Here is a 27,104-nt window from a genome sequence, read left to right on the forward strand (position 1 = left end):
AAAGTTGCTGTTTCTGTAGAGTCCCAAGGGTTGGTTCACTAAAACCCGACTTTCCAACGAGCTGTTTCAACGAACAAAACTTACTGAAATTAAGCGTTGGAAAAAAAAAAATTGCCCTGACTTAGTTTTAATAAGGCAAGACAGTGAAGCATTCATGGCTTTAGAGTGAACCAGTCACCCTACAGCTCAAACGAAACATGAAAAAGTCCACAGCATACAGGTGAAACAATTAGTTTTACTTTGCCAACAACTATAAAACAAACCTGTAGAAGACAGCAGAGAATATACAGCAATGTACAACGCAAGGGAAAGGAAGCATTAGTTGGCAGAACAAACAAAATGTACAGCAAAAGCATGGCAGTAAAAATTGTGGCGCCCCGCGCCAATTGCTCTTCTTAAGTTAGTCCACCCAACACGAGCTGCTGAACCTCCCAAAACTAAGTCCACTGGCTAACAAAACAAGCCACCAACCTGAAAGCTTACAGTTTCATTTGCAAGGCTTAAGAAGCAGTGCAGCATAGGCACGACTGCACAACTAGCCAAGAAATGAAAAAAAAAAAGTGCAAGTTTTCAAGAACTATTTCTTCCTGGAGCTCCTCAACCAGAAGATAATGAAAAAAAAAAAAAAGTGTGCTTCCTAACCAACGTTGCAAATGAAATTGTTCTCAGGTGCCGAGGCCCCAGCTGTCAAAAAGGACAGCACCTTGTCCCAATCAAATAAATATAGGAGGTGTTCCCCGACATGGCCAAGGGGAAAAAATAAAATGCAACTTGGGAACTCGGTGCTTTACTGTAAGGCAGGGCCTCTCTCAGTAGACACAAAGGGCTCTCTGCTGCACACTACAGCAGCCTCGACACAAAGCTTGAGCAGTAATGGCACAAAATACTCGCTGCCGAGTGGGACGCACTGTACAGGTCCACATCCTTCGCCACAGGAAGAAGAAGAGAAAAAAAATCTAGCATGTTCAATGAGTTCCGTCAGGCAAGAGCACGATGCACACGGCCTGTCCACTGCACTGCTGCACCACACACTTTCTCGGATGCCACAAGCGGTCCCCCAGGAAAGGCAGCGAAGCATTGCCACCAAGCTTCCCGGCACCACGACGTGTCGCTGCTGCAAAGACCATTCCTCCAGAGAATGAAGCCGAGGGCTCGACAGCCACACTTCCGATGGCAAGGAGCCTATGACTGGCACACAAGTGAGGCTGTTCTTTGGCACTTGGCTGGGATGAGAGGAGGAATGTGCTGGTGCACACAGCGAGCTTCACTTGGGCTCATCAAAGTCCAGCACAAGCAGCTTGGTCTCCTCGGTGCCGTTCCGTGAGCCCACGGCGCATACCAGCTTGGTGGAGGAAGCCCGCAGACGCCACACCACACCTCCCGAGCCGCCAGACTCCAGGGCTACCAGATTGCGAAGGAATTCGCCCGTGCGCAGGTCCCACAGCTTCACGGTGCCATCGTCCGATGAGGTGACCACAAATTTAGAGTTGAACTGGAGGCAGGTGACAGCACTCTGGTGCTTGTGGGCACCTGAAGTGGAGAAGGAGACTTGTTACATTTCTGTTCTGAATAGCGATGAAAAAAGCAAGCTACTAATTGCATACATTTTTATTACCCACAAGAGAGAGACTATGCCACAGGGGCCCATCCAGACAGCTACTGAAACGAAAGTGCATACGCAGACACAAAAGGGGCAGGAGCACCTGTTTTTGGTATTTCCTACGAACTTCCGACGATGCCTTGTTACCATGGAAGTATGACGATTTAGAAATAGTTTTAAAAAAAGGCTTCACATATCATTTGCTGCAATATTAACTATGCAAAGTCGAGCATTTAATAACCAACGGAGTCATGAAGCAGACGGGGGATCAGGTGTGTCCACGCGTTCCCATATGCACCCTTCTTGTGGTCTGCCCAGCAGTCGTCATCCTGGGAAACCAACTTCACTTGCCTCACAGAGATCGTTGGCAGAGAAATCATGCAAAGCATAAAACAACCAATCATGCACTACTTTACCACTCATTTACACAAACTACTGGCTAGTGGCTCTGTTTAAGCTGGCAAGAACATGAGGTTGATCCATTTCGGTGAGATGACAAGTGAATGAGAGAATACATATGCAACAGATTTTGAGGCTTGCAAGTGACAAAGTTTCACTAACACCAAATGCTCAGCTGCTGTCAAGTGTTGTGACCCAACTAAACCTGAGTGGCCCAAAGTTGACACCCACCAGCCAGAGTTTGCAGGCATTGGCCAGTTAGGATGTCCCAGACTTTGACTGTTGAGTCTGCGTTGCCGGAGACCAGAATGTTGTTTCGCAGTTCCATGCCCGATGTGAGCGACTGGTGGCCCATGAGCTGGTGCCGGCAGGCCCCCGTTTCAACATCCCACACTCGGATCGACGTGTCCAGGGAGCCACTCACCACGTGCACCCCATCAAACTGGAGGGAGTACACTCTGTTCGTGTGACCCTGAGGAGAAAAAAGACAAGAGCACTCAGGGCACATGTCACACTGCAAAGGCCAACAACAAATAAGCAGCTAAAAACACCAGCTATGCTGACATGCCACTCAAGCTATGTACAGCCTTTGTCAAAAGTAACCAGGCTGCATGGTTTGCTTCTCATTCGTATAACAGCCCTCACGGCCTCCCTAAAGATAAAAAAGTTCTCTGAAGGTGAGAACAGGGGTTCTTCTTACCACACAGAGATTCAAAGCTTGAGGACTGGTATAATAGCTTTAATATACGACTGAGAAGAAAAACATGCAGCCTGGTTACTTTTGACAAAGGCTGTACATCTGTGGCAGAAATAAATATCTCACGCATTGCACTGAGGAAATGCAACAGTTTCTTAGGGTTGTAGATACCGTATTTACCAAATTCTAATGCGCACCAGACTTTCATGCCTGGATAAAAAAAATGAATCTTCCTTTCCCTTGGAACAACTGCTCTGATGTTGCGGAGAGGTAAACGACAGAAGCCTCTTTGCTTTTGAAGCAAGAACCTGCACCTTTTCACAAAGTGCTTAATCCAGCACCTGCTGGCTCTGCAGGCCCTTCTGCCTCACCAGTTGCATCAAGACTTTCACAGGCACAGGCCTGTGGTCAGCTCACTGTAGTAGCAGGAAGTCGGCAAGTCAGCAAGCTCTTCATTTCTGGAAACCGCCTTTCTTTGGAGCGCTGAAACCCTTACAAGTCTACTGCTCGCGAAAATTATGTTCCTTGGCACTTTCCAATGCTACACGCAAGTCTCAGGAACATCAGGTGCACGTGAGGCCGCCTGATTGTAACTTGCAGATTTCTCAACCACAATCAGCATTTTCTAAACCTGGCATTGCAGTGAACTCTGCGCGTCTTCACAACAGACTCTTCCATGTTTGCTCAAGTCAGCCTCTAGTCCAGGTTGGAACCTAGCTGATGGGGGAGCACTTCAGATGTGTTGCTGGCAGTTTTATTTTTATACTCTATTTTACCATGCATGTCATTTCAGCCCATTTTTGTTAAAAAAAAAAAAAAGCGAGATTTAGAATTCATTAAATATGGTAAATGCTCCAGCAGTATTTGCTAGTGTATGCATAAGTGCCTCCTAATTTCACTACATAAGTGAGCACGCAAAAGTTTGCCGTAGCATGCTACTTTACTGCTGCAACTATGCTCATCAGTGAAAACAGAAAGAAGAAATCCAATACACAAAGGCGAAAACAGAACACCAGAAGAAACACACTCTGAAACACAAAATGAGAGAGAGCGTTTTAAGCACTTCATGCAGGCAGCAGACTGTGCCAACTCGTATGAGAAGAGAAAAAAAAAAAGCATGAAAGAAAACAAAGCCTGTCCCAAGTTTCTGAGCACGAGCTGTGATCCAAGAAAAGCATGAAATGCCCAGCATAGCGGTGTGACAAACGGCTTAACATCCCCCAAAATGCTTGTGTGTAGCACACGTGTAAGTGCACATGCTTATGGCATGTAGACAGTGTTGATTTAGGCTGTTTTCTAAGCATACCTGTGTGTGCCGCGAGCAGAAGAAAATTCGTGAAGGTCGTCTCTGCCTTCTAGAGCACTGCAGGGAGCATACGAGATGTAGTGTAAATACTTACTGTGAGCGGCCGGCATGCATCTGTGCCCCCTCACGCACACACCATGAGGCACACCATGCAGGCCCAATCACATTTATCTGGAACACTGGACATCAAAAGCTCGTGTCTGCTCGCAGGTACACTGCTGTCATATCGACTGTTGCGGAAATAAACGCGCCCCGTAAAATGCTTCTTTCAGCTAAACGGGCGCATTGTTCGAGCTCAAATTTCGCATAAAAATGGCATTTGGTCGGCAGAATTGTTTAATATCACGTTTGCTTGGGGTACTTACCTGATTCGAACAGAATAAGTCGGATATTCACATCATCTGCGGCGACGATGACGGAAATTAAGCTGCTCTATCAGCTATTGCACGGGTGGCGCCATCTCGTTTGTTGGTCGTGAACAATCAGCAAAGGAGGGGGTTTTGGGGGGTTTGAAGACGCTCTTTAAACTGGTTTTTTAATGCTCACAGAAAACTTAGCTTGCTGAAAAATAAGTTTTGCCAAGCTAAGTTTTCTGTCAGCATTAAAAAACCAGTCGAAAGAGCGTCTTCAAACCCCCAAAACCCCCTCCTTTGCTGATTGTTCATGACCAACAAACGAGATGGCGCCACCGGTGCGATAGCTGACAGAGCAGCTTAATTTCTGTCGTCGTCGCCGCAGATGACGTGAATATCCGACTTATTCTGCTCGAATCAGGTAAGTACCCCAAGCAAACGTGGTATTAAACAATTCTGCCGACCAAATGCCATTTCTATGCGAAATCTGAGCTCGAACAATGCGCCCGTTTAGCTGAAAGAAGCATTTCACGGGGCGCGTCTATTTCCGCAACACGCGATACAGTGTCTGGCACTGTGCATACGTGGCCTGTCACTACGGTGAGGGCGTTGCGCAACCAGCGCCTTTTGTGCATCTGAGTTGCATCAGAAAGCAGTGTCTGTAACGAGATGCCAGGGATCACAGCCCCTTCCTTCTGCTGCACTGTTCCGTTCGAAACAGGGCAAGCCACTGGTGCAGCTCACCTGCAAAGTGTGGAGGCACTCCTCCCTCCGGGGGTCCCACACCTTGACCATGTAGTCATACGCCCCGCTCACCACCAGCCGCCCGTTGTACTGCACACACCGCACAGCTGCCACGTGGCCCACCAGCACGTGCTGGCACCCTCCAGTCTCCAGGTCCCACACCCGCAGGGTGGCATCTCGAGAACCACTCACCACCCTGCGCAGACAGAGAAAAAGGCACCGTTTTTGCCCACCAAACATACCATGTGTATAAATAGGAAAAACATAGAACCGTTTAAAATTAAGACAATATCTCTGCAGGGAACACTGCTCTCAAAACCAGTTAAGCATGTTTCAAGCAAATTCAACAAAACTTATGAATGATTAGGTTTCTGCACTGCCTTAAGATATTGTGCTAAAAACAATATCCTGTTACAGGACTACTCCACAAAGGTACTACCAATTCAGTTTACTTTAGAACTGCACATGCACAAGACATACTTTCTAACTTTATATGTGAATAAAGGAGAGCTGTTTGAATATCAATTCTCGAGTGAAAGGAGAATACAAAGAACAACGATATAGGTAGTGGAAACTATAAGCAAATGCTTTTCCACTAAGCACATCCGTGAAAAGAAACAGATATATTGGAATTAAAGTAAGAGTGGGCTTAAAATTGCCGTGCAAAAAAAAAAGAAAAAAAAAGCCCTACTACTTCATAATTGCCTTCAAGCTAGATGAGACCGCCATCCATTTCATACTGCCGCCACTGGAAATCAACTTCACGCGGAATGCCACATATCTCAAGGCCCGCCATATGCCTGTTGCTTGAGAGCTGGCTTGGCTTTCGCTTTGCTCGGGAAGGCTAGTCGTGTACGGCAAGTGGTTTGTTTTACGGGGTGTAACGTCCGAAAGCAACTCAGGCTATGAGGGACGCCGCAGTGAAGAGCTTCCGAAATTTCGACCACCTGGGGTCAACGTGCACTGACGTTGCACAGTACATGGGCCTCCAGAATTCCGCCGCCATCGAAATTCGACCGCCACAGCCGGGATCGAACCTGCGCCTTTCGGGTCAGCAGCCGAGTACCATAACCACTGAGCCATCGTGACATAAGGTAAGTTGCTGCAAATATGCTTGCAGGCTGCTTACAAGACACCGAGAAGTGCAGAAGTTTTTTAAGCTGCCTTCGCACAATTTTTGCAAATGGGCACATGAAGATACAGTCCAACCTCGTTATAACGAAGTCGCATTTTGCGCGGAAATTCGTTCGTTATGTCCAATATTCGTTACAGTAAAAGCTCGTTAATTCGAACTTCACGGGACCGGGAAAAAAGTTCGAATTATCCGAGTGTCGAATTATCGAATGGCCGCGAAAAAACCGACAAGAACCATTTGCATTACGGTATATGTAGGGTATTTATTCGCGTAACGAACCCACTCAAATAATGAGCCCCCCCCCCCCCCCCCCCCCCCCCCCCCCCCCCCCCCCCCCCCCCCGATTTTTGCCTAAGAATCTGAAAAAAAAAAAAAACCTTCAGTCGTTAACGCTTCCCTCCGTTTGGCACCGTCACGGCCCGAAACGCATTTCTTGGCGGCGCGCCAAGATGCTGCGCAGCGATAACATCACTTATCACTGCGCAGCATCTTGGCGCGCCGCCAAGACGGTGCCAAACGGAGGGAAGCGTTAACGACTGACGCTTTTTTTTTTTCAGATTCTTAGGCCGGGGGGGGGGGGGGGGGGGGGGGGGGGGGGGGGTAGCTCCAGCAAGGGGGAAGCGAACTTTGGCAGCGTGCCAGCGCTTGTTCGGTTGTGCAAGCCTCGTTTTCAGTACGTTCGCCTTATGAACCATGAGCGATTGGGGCGGACGCCGTCTACTGCCACTCAAAAGCCGGCGTCTTGTTCGCGGCTGAGCGCGTGCTTCCGTTGGCGTCCGACCCATGTCCGACCGATGGGTGGAAGCATGGACGACACTCGCAAAGAAAAAAAAAAGTTTTTCGCTCGTAATTTGTAGCGCCGGTCCGAAGTCATAGCCTTCATAGGCGTTGGCTGGGACCGCGCTGACAGTGCTTATCCGTATTTTCGAATTAACAGGGCTCGAATTAACGAGTATTTAGATGCGAGTTCCGGAGGTTGCGCGGAAAAGAGGGTAGGCAGCCGCCAGCGCGGTCGCCAACCCCTACCCTCCGGTGCCGCCGGCCACCGCGCCCCGGCCACCGCGCCGGTGATGGTGCCATTTAAGCTTTACCCACTTTTCCAAGGTTTTATCTAGTTCCATCTTCTGTCCCCGTTTAGGACGTACGCAGCTAACTATGCGGAGGAGGTTTTTTTTTTTTTTTTTTGCCACATGCTGTGTGCCAAGACGCCCAGACGCGGTGGCGCGTAGTTCGAATTATCCGTAACGGAACCGACTCGCTTTCGAATTAACGGGCTTTTTTATACACAGATCTCTATGGAGCTTGACCGGACCAAGTAGTGTAGTTCGAATTACCCGAAAATTCGAATTATCGAGTTTTGAATTAACGAGCTTTCACTGTATAAGAATATGCACTCAAATTCCCGCAGAAAAGGTCGCTAATAAACCCAAGTAAAGAGTACTTTAAGATGGACAGCACAGGGTTTAAAAAATGCACTATTTTTTAATTGAACGCGTGGTACAAGCATATCAAACCTCGCCTTGCATTTCGTACTGAAAGCAAGAGCGAACTCACAAATGGGGATGCATGGCCAGGTGCAAAAACTGATTTATTTAAAAAACGACGTAATCTCCGTTCGGCGGCACTATTTGACAGGTTATATTTCTCGACGAAATCAACACAGAGCAGCGCTTTCCCGATGTCAGCTGATTTGGCCATAGGTAGGTTCTCGAGGTACCCCCTCAACTTCCTGGCCATGTCAGCGGCCTCTGCGCTGCTGAGAGCTCGCACTTTGCCATATTCACATGCATCGCTGTTTCTAGCATCATCTGCAGAAACCACCTGATCAGCAATTTCTTGGTCGGTCAGTTCGGGCGCCACAGCCAAGTTGTCATCTGCACAGATGAATTCCTCGAGCGTAACATTCGGAACCGCCAGCTGACGCCATGTCGTCTCGCCGAAATTGTCCGCTTGCCTCCCAGTTGCATGCGGAAGCTTTCTGCCTACTTCTCGCAGTTCTCGGCGCCAACGGCTGCTTTTTCGCCAGACGACGTGGCAAGCAATCTGATGGCGGTCATTAAACCGCTGCAACCAGCCACTGCTTGCATGAAAGTCATTGTGGCCTCAGACGGAAGTGAGACTTCTCGCCTTCATTTGAAGGACGGCACCAGACACAGGCAGGTTACGCTCTATAACGTCCTTGAACCATGCAAACAAGGCATCTTCAACATCCTGTCTTGCTGTCATTCTTCACAGCGCCTGCAGAGTGGGTGTTTGCAATCTTCTGCCTTGCACTCAAGATGGTTGATAGAGTGCTAGGCGCAACACCGAAGTCCACGGCAATGACTTTTCCTTGTGCCCGCTGTCAACTGCCCTGAATATCTTTATCTTAGTTTCAAGCGAAACTGCTGTTTGTTAAGACGCATTCCGCGACAGCGTCTACAGATTGAACTGCAGAGATAGCGCGCGCGGGTCGGAAATTGCGACGGCGGGGGTGGCCGGGGAGCGGGCGTCGGTTCGATCACGTGCTAGGCAGCTGTTGATGCTAGATTCATTCGCTCTCCCTAGATGGCGTGGTGTGCGGAAGCGCGGGTGATTCAAACACATTTTAGGTGCGGGCGCTTCAAAAGATCAAAATTTAGCGTGTTTTGAAATTTTTTCCTACTTGTTTGCGCATTTTGAGCCCCGTGAATACAAAAAATGCTTCGTTATAACCGATACAGCGTCAAATTTTGAATTTTTCGTTTCGTTATACAGATAGAACTCCCATAGAAGTAAAGCATGTCCAACCAAACTTTTCTTTCACTTCGTTATATCCGATAATTTGTTGTATCCATGTTCGTTATAGCGAGGTTCGACTGTAGTTAACAGCACCACTTTTTGTCCACTGCAACAGCCGTGTGGCAGGGGTATAACTTTTGCCAAGACAACAAATAAAAGGGCGGCTGTAACCTCTCAATGAACATGCCATGTGGGCAGAGCAGTGCTACTCACTTGTTCCCATAGAGGTGCATGCAGCGCACAGTGGATGTGTGCCCGTAGAGAGTGTGCAGGCACATGCCCGTGTCGGCATTCCAGACCCGCAGCGTGCGGTCCGTGGAGCCGCTCACCACCACGGAGCCAGCCATTTGTGAGGACCACACCCCACCCGTGTGACCGATGAGCGTGCGCAGGCAGCGCCCAGATGTGGCCGACCACACCTTGAGGGTGTTGTCATCCGAGCCACTGACTATGCGGTTGCCAGAGAACTGCAGGCACGTGATCACGTGGTCCTCGTGACCACGCAAAACCTGCAACAGATTATAAGCAGAGAGCAAGTTTCCATAAGATTACAATAAAAAAAGGCAGACAATTCAGCGTCATTAGGCCAAATGCGAATTAGGTGCGCCAGTACTACCGTTCGGTCCCACTTCGAGGCACGGTTTTCAGGGTCAAGCAGGCTTCAAGCATCGGCAAAATTGGTCACCTGCTACAGTAAAGTGAAGTTGCGGTCCCATTCCACCTTCCATAGATGACTGTACATTATTTTTTTGATTATAGTAAACATTTTTTCAAAGACACTGCTATAGTACAGAATGTCTGGCCGTGGCAATGTACTTCCAGTGAAATAATGACATCGCGGCACGTGCAATGCCTAGGATTGCAAGGCAAATAGATACTGTATGCGCTCTTTCAGATGGCTTCACCACCAAGCTCAAGAGTCTGAAGGAGAAGCCAACTTTTTGAAGCCCTTAACGGTGCTCTAAAGAGGAATCTGAAATCATCTTTTTACGGCGAGAAATCGATCTACACTCTGAGCATTCTCAGAAACTTCCAATCATTATTCTGTGCGGCCGATTTCCCTATCAAATCTAATTGAACGTCCTGGCTCCCGCTTTTTTTTTTTTTTCAACTCGCCTTCGAAAAGAGGAGGAGTCACCCAACATGTGGAGTTCCTTTCAACTAGTCATGTGGTGGCTTCGCTTTCACTTTTATTTTGTTTTTTAAGTTTCCGTGAATAAATAGTTTCAGTTGCAGGCTACATAGCCTGCAAATTAGGACCGCGAAAATAAAAATACAAAGACTTTTTGCTTTAGCCGATTGCTACGTATCACTCCGCCTATGGCAGAGCGGCAAGCTGCCACGTGGCTGGATGAAAGGCATCCACACATTGGCTGACTTCTCTTTTCAAAAGTGAGTGAAAAAGAAAGGCAGGAGCCAGGACGTTTAATTCAATTTGATAGGAAAATCGGCCGCACAGGACAATAATTCGAAGTTTCTACGAATACTCGGCGCGTGCAGGTAGAGTTCCCATGGTAAAAAGACGAGCTCAGGATCCTCTTCAGAGTATACCTGTAGGACTACAGACACCAAATTTTTGCTTCCGTGTTTTCTTCTTGCAGAGCTAAGAAGCTGGCAAGCAAAAGTACTGCGTCGATAAGACTTTCAGTGCTTCAGAACTCAAGAGGTTTGCAAAGAGAGCATATGAGTTGTAAGGAAAACAGAGTGATAGAGGGGCTGCTTTGTCTGAATTATTTTTCTTTTTCTGCATTGTTTTCATTTTTTTGCATGCTCAACAGATCACATGACACATTACCAGAGTTAACAAGTCCACACTCTAGAAATAGCTGAAAACACACAAGCTGCTTTGACCAGACGCTTGTTAGCCCCATGAGAACATAAGAAGCGGGCGTTCAGTACCCGTGTAGTACCGTGCACTACATATGCCCAAACACGGACAAGGCTGATGGGCCAGTAACCACTGGCAACCGAAAACCGGGCCCAACCCCAACTCCTCTACCTGGCCCGGCCTTTAGAGTAAGCCCGTGCAGTGCTCTAATGCAGCCCCCCCCCAAATTCCATATGCCCAAACACGGCCAAGGCTGATGGGCCAGTAACCGCTGACAACCCAAAACCGGGCCCAACCCAGACTGCTCGACCTGGCCCGGCCTTTTGGGTAGGGTAAGCCCGTGCAGTGCTCTAATGCAGCCCCCCCAAATGCAGCCAAAAGCATGCACCTTTGGTTCACGTATTGGCTTGCAGCGCCAGTTCATTTCCACGTAGTGATGTCGCATGAAGGCCAGCTTCCAAGGGATGGGGGCATTGGGCGAAGGTGGTGAGGAGGTGGCCACCCGCCGACCCAGCACCTCCTGGACATCCTCCAGGCCAGCCTCACGGCACTTCTCCCGCCACAGCAGGTTGTCCTCGGCCAAGATGCGCCAGTAGTGGCAGGTCTGCGCTGCTCGCAGCAGGTCCCGGGGCTCCAGAAATGACAGCACATACAGGGCCAGCTGCAAAGCAGGCGTCATTTACGGTGGGTGACGGAACACCATTCTCATTTCCCCAACACCGCCCCCATTCAATCACGTGTGCTTGAGACCTCCACGTAACGAAGGCATTATGGTGGTTAAACCTGCCATATATCTGTTAGCTTGTGCAGAGTTACGAAATTTGTCAAAAAAAGTTTCACGACAACAAAGCAAGAACTGACATCTATGATCAAAATGAGCAACCCCAAATGACACAACACACTGCGCTGCTTTCGCTTTGGGAACGTCATACAATGTGGCACTGCAACAGGTTTATCTGTAAACACAGTACACTCTCGACAATTCCTACTCAAAACAGACTGAACATTAGAATTATGTGGAGTTAAAAGTGTCAGAACGATGTCAACGACACAAAAGCACCAGTTTGAATCGACTACAGTTCACCGTAGACTGACCAAAGTTAAAAAAGAGGTACAGTTGACATTTCGTGTTCCAAATGAAAGCCCCCCTTACGATGAAGCATTCAGGCCTAAGGTGAAAGATGGAGGCTCTTCTCATGATGACCTGGTAAAGGGTGGCTTGATAGATATGGGGGAAAAAAAAAAGAAAGCTCAAGTCTGAACAATTTCACAAATGACGGATCAACTCAAGGCATATGCGGATATTCGTTAATTTTGAGCGTTCAGTTGAATATTTAAGTATTCGATGAGGCTGAAGCTGCTGCAGCCACTATTTTCCGCATGAAATTCGCTTAACAGGCACAACAGCAGGAGCACGAAGGAAAGCTAGCTAGCAGGAGATACATGCAGAAGATGGGTGCCCCTTCTCCTACACTGGAGGCCCCACATACGGGTCTCGTGCCCCATAGATACATTGGTGCCACATGTAGGTCAGCTCCCCAAACTGATGGCCATTTTCGCGTTTCTGTCGGCTACATCTAGCCCAAATTATGTGCTGCATACCCTCATGTTATAAAATTACTGCATATTTTCTCACATTTAAATACACGCAATTCTGATGGCACAGAAGGGCCATTTTAAACAAACTGGTTGTTTGAATTAAGCGAGGCTGAATTGACAATATCTGTCTACCCACTTCAACGCACTCACTGGGTTTGCATACCTCTTTGGGTAGATGAGAGATGAAGTCCCGCTGGAACTGTGGTTCAATGACATTCATCATGTGGCGCACTTGACCCGGCTCACAGCCTTCAATCAGCTGGTCAAGGGCATAGAGCCGCTCTGAATGGCTCCACGACTGCCAAGAAAAAAAAGAATGAAAACAACACAGTCAGCCAACGCACACACGCACACAAAAAAATTCATGCATATATCTTCCTTTCTGAGTGTCCAAGTAGGGGTGCTGTGTCACCATCAATGTCGCCATTTGATGCACGCCCAGTCACAGTCCATGAGCATGCAGGCCACTGCATGTTCCAATGCAAGACCACAATCAGCACATTTGGCCGACTGCTCGCCAGGCGTTTGAAATGCAGTGCCCCCTGCTACACTTGCCTTCTCTTGGAACGGAGTGGGTTCCAAGAGAAGGCAAGCGTAGCAGGGGGCGGCAGAGAGTTAGGCGGGCGGATGAGTTTAAGGAGTTTGCGGGATAGGGTACCCATAGTGGCAGAGGACAGGGTTAATTGGAGAGACATGGGAGAGGCCTCTGCCCTGCACTGGGTGTAGGCAGGTTGATGGTGGTGCTGCCACTGAACACAGAACAGCTCTCTCCTGTTGCCCCTGACGTGTCGCTTCTTGCAAGTGTTAGCGCTGAAGGTGACAAGAGAAATCTGTTGACTGAGCACAATTCACCATGGCACTGCCATTACTCATGACAGTTTCGTTATTACAGAAAACCTTGTTCATTCAAAGTCACTGGGACAGCAAAAAATACTTTAATTAACTGAGTTTTCAAAGTAACCAATCACAGCAATAAAATTTATCACAGGACCGCACTGCCCTTACTGGATGAACTCTGAGATCCCCGCATATTGCTGCGCAAAAGTCAACACCTTACTGCATAACTCTAGCCGGCCAAAAAAGTTGATTCCAAATACAGTGATAAAAGAAACTTCAAATTTAACAAAATTCGTGAAGAAACAACTTTTTAGTTTCCTAATTATCGCCCCGTTGAAAGCCTTGCTGTGGAGGCAGCCACAGCAGAAACTGTGCTGCGCTTCAATGCTGGTTGCATACATACAGCTAGAGCAATCCTGCAAGAATGTGACAGAAACTGGCTCCAGGAGGGCCAAAGAAAAGGACCTGCACCGTAGCACACGTTCTGCTAAGAAGGGGGCAGCTTCACTTGGCCTTGCTAAAGCAGGAAAAAAAAAAAAAAAAACACCGGGACAGCATGCACCAAGACTGTGCGCCTGGTGCATTTTAAAGCACCGGAAGGTCTGGTTTTCTTTCCTGCTAATAAATATAGAGTAAGACTTGTATGCTCCTCACAGTTCCCCAATTTTGATGGTGTTGCAGTTTTCAGTATCTCTGCTCCTGCTATAATTTCTTTTGCTAGAAAGGCAATCTCGTGCACCTCTTGACACCAAGGCATATGTAATAACCACACGGGAAAATTAACTGAAAAGGCTGCCTTGGTACCAAAATGGACCTTTCCTTCCAGAAAGTTTCAATGGTGTAACTTTGGCTGAAACTGGTATAGAACGCAAGTGAACAGGAAAGTAAAAACGTACATAATGAACGAAATGCAGTCCCCGCAAAACCAACTACCAGGGATACTGAACAAATTACACGGCAACAAAATCTTCACTGAAACTATCTCCTTCAACCAGCTAAAAGCACATTCTATAAGTTAACGATTATCTACATGCGTTTGGCTTGTCTACTAGTATTTTTCTCACACGACTATTTGTTTGTTTGTTTTTTTGGCCCCCCGCGGTGGCTCAGTGGTTATGGTGCTCGGCTGCTGGCCCGAAAGACGAGAGTTCGATCCCGGCCGCGGCGGTTGAATTTCTTTGGAGGAGAAATTCTAGAGGCCCGTGTACCGTGCGATGTCAGTGCACGTTAAAGAACCCCACATGGTCGAAATTTCCGGAGCCCTTCACTACGGCGTCTCTCATAGCCTTAGTAGCTTTGGGACGTTAAACCCCATAAACCAAGCAACCAAGCAACCAACCAACCAACCAACCAACCAACCAACCAACCAACCAACCAACCATTTGTTTGTTTCATTTTTTTCTCACAATTTTGTTTGCTGTTTTAGTTTATACATCCCTTTCGAATCTTGTAGACTGAATAATGGCTGTTAATCTCTTTGGCTGACCAGTTTCACATATTGCCACACTGCTGGCACTCTGCCGGCGCCACCTGGTGGCCGAACCTTGCCTCCAGGCGCGTGGCCGCGCGTCTTCGTTCTGCATGAGCTCGGCAGTTCGGCGGGCTTTGTCCTAGGAAACGCTGTGCTTCCCGCTTTTCTGCTGCGTTTGTCGGTGACAATATGCTGTTTCATAGTAGCTGTTCAACACTACTGTAACGAATGATGCCTTTTGTTCTGTGATGCTGTGAAACAACCAGTGCAGGGGGGCCAGTGGCCTCGTCAAGATGTCTCTATGAAAGCTTGTGCTATGGGCCTCCTGCATCCCGTATTTTGTCACTTGATGCAAAGAGCGCCTCAGGCCTTCTGCACTGCAACACAGAAGCACGGCTACACTTTCAAGGGAAACTGCCCACCTGGAAGGTGTCCAGCCACAAGTCCAGCTTTGGCGGCTGAACTAGCGTGGACGGGTGCCTTGTGCGCCGGGCTGCAGCTGCATTTGTACGATCTTCTGCAGTGGCAGGCGGGGCAGTTCCTGCGCTTCCAGAGCTGTAACTCGTCTCCCAGCCGCATGGCTTCTTGCCTCCCGGCCGCTGCACTACTTCCCGCTTGCGCTTCAGCTGAACCTGCAGTACAGAGGCGCACGCTTGCTACATTACAACCCTTCGCCTTCCATCTCTCTCCTAGCGATGCTTCCCCTGGCTGCTATAGGCTGGCATGTTTCCCCCTTTGTCACGTAAAACAAAGGATGCATATTTTGCCCCAGGCATGCCATGCGTAAGGAGCCACACTCATCATACTTGAGCAAAAGCTGCCGACGTCTATGGTCAGATACAGCTCAAGAACAAAGCAGATGCCTCTCCAGCCGACGGCGCTGTCGCAGCAGGTGCTAGCTAGCAGGTGCAAGGCCCATTCACTGCAATGCCGTTGAGAGCCTCACTCTGGAGTGGAATCCAACTACAGCCTAACTATAGGCAAGATAAAATGGGTTCATTTATTTACCCTTAAATAAATGAACCCATTCTTGGCCGAGTGTTACTAATATCAAATCCTCCATTGGTTTACCTTCCTTGGCATCCCGTCGTAAGATAGCAAGACTCTTTCTATTTCATAAACTTTATTATAATTTTCCCCAACTGCGCGAGAGCCTAATTATGCCCAATTTAAGATCATCACGACGTTTGTTCAATTGCCGTAGTGTTCAACGCATTCATGGTTCAACCAATGCGTTCAATTCCTCGTTCTTGCCAGCTGCCACAGCCGAGTGGAATGTCCTTCCTGACAGTGTTGTGAATGAAGTTAATTCCCTAAAATTTAAACAGATGTTAATTGATTTATTCCCCAAATAATTCCTGTTGACAGGCCTTTTACTTTTTTTTCTTCCTTTTTTGTTTCTTTTCCTTTAGTTTACCGTCTTACGTGTTTTTCTTTTGAACTGTTCACAGCTGTATCTACATGTGTTGAAGTTTATGTTCCAACTTTGTTCTTTGTGACTTGATTACTGTTCCCACCCCCCCCCTTATGTAATGCCCCCTGGGGCCCTTAAGGGTAAATAAATGATGATGATGATGATGATGATGAAGATAAAATGGGTTCGAGTATTTATGTTTTTCCCTTCCTTTCCCATGCTCAAGAGCTAACACATGTTCTGCCCTTCGCGCACCCTGGAATTCACATAGCTGTCTTTTCTTTTACAGAGCTAAAATAAACAGAGCTAGCTTTGCTTCGTGAAGAAATCAGCAAAATGGTTGCTCAGCTTTGTGAAGCGTGTGGTTTGTGAGGGTTTTTTTTGATGTCCCAAAGCGACTCAGGCTATGAGGGACACCGTAGTGAGGGGCTCCAGAAATCTGGACCACCTGGGGTCCTTTAAAGTGCACTGACATCGCACAGTACACGGGCATCTTGCATTTTGCCTCCATCGAAAATTGACTCCCGCAGCCGGGATCTAACCGGCGTCTTTTGGGTCAGCAGCTGAGCGCCATAACCACTGAGCCACCATGGAGACTTCTTTTGCGAAGCAGAGCTTTCAGACTCAAACAAGACTTGCTGTTGCTTCACCAACAATTCCAAGAGAAATCTTGTTCAATAAAAATGTTGACTTCAGGGCAAAGCACCCCTCGTACTCAATGTTTAGAGATCAGTTTAATAGCCCTGAATTCAAATCAAGACACTCTACTGGCAACAAGTCAGGCTCATAACCACTGTGGTACCAATTAAGTTGCCAAGGGGTGCTAAGGTTGTTCACAGCTTTCAAAACCCTCAACAAGGCACAGAGCTGAAAAAGCAACTCACGCCCGCCACTGCAGCTGCCGTGAGGTCATCCTCGCCCTCGGCCATGTCCTCGGTAGAAGAGCAGCTGCCTTCTTCATCGTCGCTGGTGGGCAGACCCTCGGACTGCAGCAACCGGTTCACCGACGATGCCAGAGATGTTGCCTCGGCCTCCGAAGAGGCAGCCAGCTCCTCCCGGCTGCCACAGCTGCTGCTGCTGGCACTGCCCCACCTGGGTACCCCCGTCCCCTTAAGTGACGCTCTTCACACTGGCACAGGCATTTTAATGCAAGAGCATGAGGAGGGCAAAAACTGTCTGGCGGTGTCTGTGAAGCCTCTCAACTTGCAGGGGAGACAATGAACAGATTTCTTGAAATATTACGAATTTGCATTCCTTTATTTGCAAAGAAAACAGGAAAAGAAAAACATCCAAAAACCATTCTCAAAATGCGGCCAGATAGTTTTAAATGCAATGTTGGCCGTGCTCTTCAGATTATAAGTCAATATTGCTCCCAACACTGCATGTTTTATCATTTAGCAGCATGCTGCAACAAAAATTACTGCTCTATCTGAGCAAAAATTTTGCTGAGCTATCCTTGTCGTAAACTTACAGCGAAATGAAGGAAAACAACCGACATCATAGGTCGGCACACTCACTCACGAGTGCACTCGTATCACCTCATTCACACTCACGGATGTGAGAGCGAGTAGTTGCGTGTGTGAGTGCAGATGACTGTGAGTGTAAGTGCGAGAGAATGGATGTAAGGGGAGATGAGTGGCTGTGAGTGGACGTGAGTGGTGGGTGGAAGCGACAGAGAAGTCTGCCACTAGTTTGGTTTATTCGGGTTTAACGTTTGCCACTTATGTTTCGCGATGATCCGCTTAGCTATTTTTATGTTGCTGACAGTATAGCCAAGAAAATATTCACTGCCAAGCGCGCTTGAGACAGCTGAGACATAATGCCAGTGTCTTCGGATGCCCAAAGAAGAACCGTCTGACAGACATCATAGCCAAAAATGTGACAAAAAGAGAACAGGAGAATGGGGGCAGGGGGTAAAAGGGATTGCAGGAACGGGGGCACAGGGGAAGTTTTCACAAATAGGACGAAAGGTGTCGGCATTTGAACGCTGGGCTGCTCATAGAACAGAAAAGAGTTGAGGATTAAAGGAGTCATGACACTATTAGACTCAAGCTGTTTTTTCGCATGTTGTTCGCTATACATCTAGGAACTGGACAAAATATCAGCGCATTTGGTGCAGCGAGTAATTTGTAACTGAATTTTTAAAAGTTCCCCTGAACCACATGGCAGTCAGGCAACACTGATGCATTTGTAGTTTGTGACATCAACTAACAGTCATGTGCTTGCTCGCGACTGAACTGCACGTAGTGAGCGTACGGGAGTGAGTTGTTCGTTGTTCAGGCTTGGGGTGAAGGTCTCGGCAACTTCACCACAATATGCCACAGCCGCGCTTGGGTAGGCTCTGCTCCGTACACGCCATGCGCATGGCAATTTTGCAACAGACAACGGCATTGTCAGTTAACGACATCACTCAGGCTGCTTCAATATGACCGTCGCTGCTAGGGGGAGGTAATTAGAGCCAATAAGTTCAAATTACAATTTCTAGCTCAAATACACACATAGAGCCCTACTTCTTTACGTATGCATAAAAACGTCATGGCTAGTAGCTGCAAAGTAAAAGCACTACTTGTTGGTAGACCATGTCATGACCCCTTCGAGCTCCTCCAAGCTCTCCCCCAGACTACAAAAAACCATTTTTTTGGGGGGGTAATGAAAAGGCTCCCGTCTGCATCATGTACGTGGAATGCAGGCTGCCCTACCAAGTCAACAAATGCATACAAGCTTTTGCTGCATGTGTGCAAGGAGAGTATGATTTGCGAAGCCCAATATTCGGCACTGGGTGAGCGAAATGGGCGTGTGAATTGAGATTCTGTTTTATCGTGGCGTTTTATGTTATGTAAGTGGAATAACTTCTGTTTGTGCTCCGATTTCAGCAATTCTAACCCCCCCCCCCCCCCCCCCCCCCCGATATCTTGACAATATGAGGAATCCTTTGAACCAGATGGCATATGATTTCCTTTAAAAACTTCTGGATAGGGTTTTTTCTCAGTAATGTCCGATTCAGGAGGGCATGCACTGCAAAATGGCTCAAAAGTTAGCAGCTTATATATTCTTCCATGACCGACGTTTCCTCGACCAACAACACAGCGAACTACAGAAGAATAACTAGGTGCAGTGTTAGCTCACTCCCTATACGTACGCAGATGTGCCCGCGGTCCCCGCACGCACTACCCTCAAGCAAGAACACCACACTGGTTTCTCAAGCCTCCTTCAGACAGGGATATTGTGTGCCTCGTAGACAACATACTGCAAAGCAGGTGCATCCACATACTGGTCATGCATACCTGCTCTGGGTAGACGAAACCAGCCCTGCTCTTAGCTATGCCCCAGAGTAAGCCCAAGAGGCTGTTGTAAAGAAATTGAAAATAACCACTCCCCTTCGGATCCTTTTTCTGCAGGGCAAATCTGTATTTGGGGCTCAGTCCAGCCATTTTCCTTTGAGTGAGGAACTCATTCGAAGTTTTCAAATGCACTCCCGATTTTCCCCGCCGCAAAAAGTATTCAGAGTCGCCACTTGCCTCCAAGGTGTTCATGCATACTCACGGACAAGTCATTGTCAAGGCAAACACCGTTCAGAAACGCGTCTAAGCATCTTAGCTGACGCTAAAGAGGCACTCATTGTCTGAGCAGCAAGCGTGGAAGCACACGTGCATAACATTGGTTCGGGACAAGGAAGATATGCGTGATAAGCGACCACTTCCTACGAGCATCGAAACTGTGAAAATTGGCCAAAGAGACCGACAAAGCACCGGACGGCTCACCACCACATTTGTGTGACACACGTTATACTAGGGGTGGGTGAGCGTTAATGTAGTAAGTGGGCATGAACGTAGTGAATGCTTGTGAGTGTTTGTGAGTATGAGTGGTTATAAGTGTCAGCGTGAGTGAGTGGTTGACAGTGCAAGTGGACATAAGTGAGTATGTGAGTGAGTGCTTGTGAGTGAGAGTGACCTTGAGGGCGAGTACAAGTGAGTGGTTGTGAGAGCATGTGGTCATAAATGTGAATTTGAGTGAATGGTTGAGAGTGCGAGTGGTCATGAGTATGAGTGAGCGAGTGGACATGATTGTGAATGTGAGTGAGTGGATGTGAGTACTAGCTGTCATGAGTGAGTGTGAGTGGACATGAGTGTGAGTGCAAGTGAGTGGATGTGAGTGCGAGTGGCCGTGGGAGTGACAGAGCCACCCCACATGGCACCGAGGTATGAGCGAGATGAGGCATAAATTGAAATTATAAATAGCAATCACAGCTAATATTACATCCCACAAATTAAAATGTCCAAGACAAACCATCAAGTGGACTCAATTTGCAGAGGAGCAGACAATTTAATGACATAAGTATATATTTTGGATACGTCGCTGCCTTATGTCGATATATTGGAATACAAGATCTATAAATAGAAATTTTTTGCTAAAGGAAGCTGAAGGCACAGTGTGTGATAACACATAATTGTTCAGCCATGCTTCACAAATCCATAATTTGGCAAAGTTCACCAATGCATCATATTTTGACCTTCAATGTTACTATTCCAAGTGCTGTAAAATTACTAATAAGGTTAAAATAAAGAAGTGGCATTATTGGACTTTTTAGTCATTAAACTATGTAGCCACACATTAAAGGTTATTTTTACTCAGCCTTTATGTACCAAGGCAATAATCAGTAATAATTAAATAAATTGTCTTACGGGCTACTTTATGGAAAAACCATTTTTGGATTTGAAATCAGCATAAAAAACTGAGCAATATGACAGTTTCAATATGACTGTACTAAAAATATGAAGAACAGGTCTAAGACCAGTCAAAAACCAAGAATTAGGAAGATTTCATTATGGGACACAAAAGAAATTTTATTTCACACAACATTAATTTCTATCCAATTCCTGAACTTCACAAATGCGTTTAGCTACAGCAATTTGTTACTATTTTTCTGGCATAGCACTGCATTTCTGGCTGTGCACTGTTGCACTCAAAATTAGCTACAATGCACGAGCAGTGGCAGCAGCTTAGTTCACGAAGCAGTGCGAGTCCTGTGGTGCCGACGTAAAGCACACCAACGGTTGTGCAGCTGTGTGCAGGCACACCACAAAGCAAAAACGCGACTAAAGAAGGAAATGCAGAATAAAGAATCAGCGAATTTTTGCAGGAAGCACAAGACGCATGAAAGAAACATGCACAATTATATCTTGAGCCCCCGCCTTGCATGCTGCAAAGGTCCATCTTCAAAAACTGAAGGCAGCCGCTGTAACTCTGCATCAAGTAATGTTGTGTGTTATCATCACTCAAACAATGGCGCTTGTATGATGCAACTATAACGAATGCAGCAGACGAGAATTTGAGTCCCTTGTTCTATTCCAGCCATGAAAGAGGAGGAAGTCAGAAATTTTCACCATGGTTTTCTTGCTTAGAAAGAAACTTTGGAGGTCTCTGTCAGTGGATTTGGTAGGTCTATGGGGTTTAACGTCCCAAAGCGACTCAGGCTATGAGGGACACCGTAGTGAAGGGCTCCGGAAATTTCGACCACATGGGGTTCTTTAACGTGCACTGACATCGCACAGTACACGGGCCTCTAGAATTTCACCTCCATCGAAATTCGGCTGCTGCGGCTGGGATCAAACCCACGTCTGTCGGGTCAACAGCCGAGCACCATAACCACTGAGCCACCGCGGCGGCTTGTCACTGGATTTCACTTCTTAAGCAGTCTTCATGTACACTTGCCACTCAGCAGCAACAACTGGTGATCCATGGCAAAGTCCAAGCATGCTTTCAAACTCCAACCTTTTTTTCTGGTAGAAACCTGACCCGCAGCGAATCCTCCTTTGGCTAAGGGTTGGCCTGAAGGGTTTGGGACCTTGTTGTAGTCATAAATATATTTCTTTTAAAATTTTCCTCAGGTCTCAAACTTCCCCTCCTGTTGTATTCGACCTAATAAAGTAAATCATTTTCCCCATTGTTTCGTCGATCCTACTGATGTCCGCAACAACTGTATAAAAAAAATGTTTCGCTGTCAACACAAATTTCCATGGAAAATGCTTAACCGCGATTTTTCATGGAATCGTGGGAAAGCCTCAACCACTGTCCAGCGCACCGCTCCAAAGAAAAAAGAAGTTCAGTGTGTACTCCTTTAGAGGGCTACACAAGGGAGAGGACAAGAAAAAAGAAACTGACCTGCTTCCCTGAGTGTCTTCGAAGTTCTCTTTGGGACTGCATGTCAGAGTGAGCTGGAGCTCCTGCAGCAAGGCTGCATCTACCCCAGGCACTGTCAGCAGGTCCTCCACACGGGAGAAGCCTCCCTGCAGCTGTGGATCTCACGCTCAATATTTCTCCACTGCAAACAACCTTCTGCCAGCCAGAACTAATTCGCGGGGCAGTTCACTGCTTTTTGAGGCTAGGACAGGGACTCTTGAGAACAAAAACGTATAGGTCCAAATTTGAAGAAGTGGATATGTTGTGCTCTGCTTGTAAAACGGAAACGGAGACCATAGAGCACTTGGTTCTGAGGTGCGCAGAACTCCGCCCAGCCCTCCCAGAGGGGGCGGCAACAGTCATAGAGATAGCGTTGGGATTTGCTGGGGAGGACAGGCGAGTGGATGGGAAAGGGGAGATTGGAGGATTGGTGGCGGAAATCAAGGGAGGGGTGAATTTGGAGGGGAAAAGGATAGCCAGACTAGACATTGTAAGAGAGAAAGGGAAAAGAAAAATAAATTAACAATGGGGGAAGCATAGGCTAGGTGGTGAAAGCTACCGCCCGACACAAAGGGTAAAGCCATTATCATCCCTCCATCCATCCACAATCTGGCACTTCACGCATCTCAAAAACACAAGGATGAACACAGAACAATTGTGGGTTACCACATAAAGTAACAGGTTTGGAAGAAAAATAGGGTTGGTTTGGTTTGGTTTATGGGGTTTAACGTCCCAAAGCGACTAAGGCTATGAGAGACGCCGTAGTGGAGGGCTCCGGAAATTTCGACCACCTGGGGTTCTTTAACGTACACTGACATCGCACAGTACACAGGCCTCAAGAATTTCTCCTCCAAAGAAATTCTAGCCGCCGCGGACGGGATCGAACCTGCGTCTTCTGGGTCAGCAGCCGAGCCACCATAACCACTCAGCCACCGCGGCGGCGGAAGAAAAGTAGACTGTCTGCACTGCTGAGCACAAATCGCGGGTAAAGAGCGCAGCATATTCAAGTGGTTGCGTGGGAAAGGAAACTAAGTAAAAATAAATCGAAAGAGTGCATGAATACTTTTCTGAAATTATTCTGGGGAAACTGGATAACAGCAATGTAGGGGCAGGTCCTAAGCATGTCACACAATGCGTTAAAGGAACAAGAGGACAATTACATGCAATTTTTGTTGCTGGCGAAAATCTGTCCTATTTTCCTCACAACACAGGACTGCACTGGAAAATTCACCACCCACTCAATTCAAACAACCACTGCCTTGAAGGGCATGGCAATCCCCTCTGGGATATGCGCATGCAACCCCAGTGTAACATCTAGCAAGTATCACCCCAATAGGAACTCTCTGCACGAAGCAGTGCAATGACTTGCTGTCGGTTACCTCGCACTCGGTGACCATGAAGCAGTCATTTTCTATCCATACATCATACCACTCTATGAAGCCTTTTCTTCAAACCGTTCCAGAAGTGAATCGCTGTGGTAGCGGCTGCTTTCGTTGTACTTTTGCAGCACTTACTGCAGTGCATAAAATAAACTTAGAGCAAACTGATGCAGTAATCCTCATGCGCTAGCAGCCCGAACACTGACCAATTAGTGAGGCGAGTTTCAACCGCTCCAAACCGAAACGTGAAACTGCAACCACCATTTACAGCCTCAGTCTGTTTAGTCATGTAGCAACCACAGTGACCTGGTCCACACTAGTACTGCACACCACTGCTTGGTGAAACGGATTCTCGATTCCAGCAGTTCACTTGTGAAGCAAGGGTGCAAGCCTTTTTTTGTACAAACTTCGTTTGGAGTGTTGCTAGAAGCAAGAGTATGACAAGCCCTCTTTACGTCCATGATTCCAATGTCTGCACAAAACAGGAGCTACAAACGTTGTGCAAGCTAAATGCTCAGCCAACAAAACTGCCACAAAGGAAGGAATAAACTGGCTTCATCCTGCCATTCTTCCCGCAGAGGCTTCGAGTAGTGCTATTTTCTCCCCAGGCAAACACTGAATGTAAATCATAATTGGAAGCAACTTGTTTTTCATCTGAGGCCTCCAGTTACCAAATCTGCATGCAAGAAGAAACTCCAAAGAAACATGCCATATTGAACACATGTTGAAGAACACATACAGAAGAACTGAAGCAAGCATGAAGCAAGCAATAGCCATAAAGCTTACTGCTTGCTTAGCAAGTCTTCGGAAAGTCTTAGCACGTGACTCAAGGTCACTGCATACCTAAACATAGTATTAGACTGGTCAGAACCACTAGAATTATAACCATCAGCAGTATTATGTGCAGGCAAGTGCCATGGGCATGGTGCGAAAAATCTGAATAAAAGACTTGTGCTTACTAGTATAAAACGCCCATTAGATACCCTTGTCCAACCAAACACCTTGATAAAAGAACCATGTGAAACCAACGGGACCAGCCTGACCACTCCAAGCCTAGTGAAAAAAAGCATCCCAGCACTCACCCTGCGAGCTGCAACAATGGCCTCAGCAGCCGCCCTTCCCAGTCCGAGGACCTTTGCCAGGTCATCGACCGAGGAGGTATTGATGTCCACCAAGGCATCGTTCCCCTCAGCTGGGCCTTCCTCAGCAGACATGGGCCTGCCCACGTCCGCAGCCTCAGAGAAGCATCTGCACCAAGGCAGAGAAAACATGTGGCACAACCAGCGACACCACACGTCTACATTTCCAACTTGACCGCGTTCTCACATGCCAAAGCTGCGTCCAAGCTATGAGTGACACCACTGTGGAAGACTGCAAATAACTTTAGAATGTTCCCCACATGGCATTTCTGTGCCTGCACTGGCCAGAATCCAGACCGTGCAGCCTTGCCCAACAGAAAACGTTGCAGCTTCCAAACCACCAAGAACAACCTCCTTCACTCTCGCCATTCACACTAGTTCTGTCACAATGCAGTCATGTTAATAAACCTGACAGTCAACCCACCATGCAGTCTATTTCAGCACTTTACTGTGAGTATGCATTTTTCGGCCCAGCGTAAGTTTCATCAGTTGTTTGCCACAAAATGTACAGTGGGAACAAAGTACCACTTCTCCAGTAGACAATGTAAGGGCCTGTAAGTGGTTAACAAAGAAATTTCACATATTATAATGCATAAAAAGCATTCATGCAGCCCAATTCACCATGACAAGCCTGACTTTCACTCAAGGTGCAAAAAAAATTGCACAGAACAGTGCAGCACTGCTTTCACAACTACAAATCTGTAAAGATAATAAATGATGAATTAAGCAAGCATTAACCAAAACGGCAATACGTTGCATTTGCAACAGCTCTTGCCTTCAATGAAGCCATTCATTTTAGCACACAAAACCTGCTTCTTGACGCAGCATATAAGCCAAGAATGGTCAACTGCCTGCCTGTCATTATCCAAGTTCATTCTCCATGATGCTATTTGTACTGTCAATAACTTCCACTAATTGTTTCTGCAAATGTAAATTTGCGAAACAGCATTTCAGGCCCATGACTTCCGGTTTGGACGATACAAGGGCATGCGAAAAGAAGACCGATTTGCATGATGTAAAAGCTTGCGACATGCTGTCACTAGGCCAACACAAATGAAAAAAATTAAAAATTACACTTGCGCAGAATAACAGCAATGATTGAACTGTGCCTCGAAACTGGATCGGAAAAGTAAAACAAAAAAGTCTAGTACAGAACAGTGCCTTCAAGTCGCACAAAAATGCGCTTGCGCCTCAGCTAAAGCGTGGCGAACACGTGCTCGACGGACCAGCACAAGCGGAGGCGAGCCCTACACGTGCTAAGACATCGACGAAAGTTGCCCAAAAGTCACTGCACGATGCGCCAACACGTCAGGTCGCTGCGCAGAGGGCACAGGCACATACGAACGCGCGCGCGCGCACACATACACACCCAATACGCGCATGACTGCCCACACCTCGACTGCGCCGCTTGCAACGGTAGAACAATCAGTTACCTCATTCATTACGCTGGCGAGACCCACTGGGGGATACAAAAACAAAACAAACAATGCAAGAGACAGTTCTAGTCCTGCAGACGTCAGCTATTAGTGCGCTGAATAAACTTCTGCAAGCGGGCTCTTGCTAAAGTGGCCATCCCCGACACTGGCAGGCCGACGGGGACAGGAAGCCCCATGCACCTGTTCGACCTAGCTACTAAGACAGCATGATAAGGTCTAGTACAATTTACACGTGTCTTAAAAGGCATGCACTGCACAGCGCGAGAAAAAACATAGCTGTCCATTGTGCACAACACAATGCCTCGTGCGCACGGATCGTTCTCGAAGGCAATGTAAATGCAGAAAGACCGCCAGGCAAGCGCGAAGCACAACACAAAACTAATGAAGAGTAGGGAAAAAGGCAGTCGAAAATTACTTTCATGCAAGCTGAACGACGAGTTCGGACTCCAAGCGATTGCAGCACGGGTGTTCGGCCACTCAGCTCAGCCCAAGGCCTAACCTATCCGTCACCATGGTCATTAGACACTCGTTTTAGACACCACCATCATGGGCCAGAGAAACCGAAGCCTCTTGGAGCACAGGCTCTCACTAGTCGACACCGCAGTTCACAGCACTACCCACTTCACGGCGCAGAGGAACCGAACATGACCAAATTAAGGAAGACAGTTATCAAAACACATCACGCACAGGCCACAGGCGGCCACTGCCATGTTGTTAGTGACGTCGGAACTGAAAAAGCACGTATATATATAAAAGCTTCTTACATTACGTTGCCTCGGTCAGTCAAAAAAGTATTGTTAAAAGCGAATAAAAGAATAAAGATTTTC

General features: G+C 47.3%; 1 protein-coding gene across 2 annotated transcripts; it reads right to left on the minus strand.

The window, feature by feature from the left end:
- Positions 1-215: 215 nt before the first annotated feature.
- On the minus strand, positions 216-27,005 carry LOC149371717 (F-box/WD repeat-containing protein 7-like). 2 transcript variants are annotated; one of them, XM_089565987.1, is made up of 11 exons: positions 26,693-27,005; positions 24,785-24,950; positions 22,306-22,436; positions 17,028-17,235; positions 15,152-15,361; positions 12,585-12,719; positions 11,211-11,483; positions 9,208-9,503; positions 5,100-5,295; positions 2,231-2,471; positions 216-1,530 (listed from the first exon to the last, which is right to left on the minus strand). In XM_089565987.1, exons 2-11 carry the CDS (start codon positions 24,914-24,916, stop codon positions 1,265-1,267), a joined length of 2,088 nt encoding a protein of 695 aa, XP_089422113.1. In that variant the 5' UTR covers positions 24,917-24,950; positions 26,693-27,005; the 3' UTR covers positions 216-1,264. The 2 variants fall into 2 exon arrangements, with proteins under 2 accessions (XP_089422113.1, XP_089422114.1); XM_089565988.1 differs by lacking the exon at positions 22,306-22,436.
- Between the last annotated feature and the right edge of the window lie 99 nt (positions 27,006-27,104).

Source organism: Amblyomma mixtum, chromosome 1 (assembly GCF_055824585.1).
Source record: "Amblyomma mixtum isolate Tamu chromosome 1, ASM5582458v1, whole genome shotgun sequence".
Lineage (NCBI taxonomy): Eukaryota > Metazoa > Arthropoda > Arachnida > Ixodida > Ixodidae > Amblyomma > Amblyomma mixtum.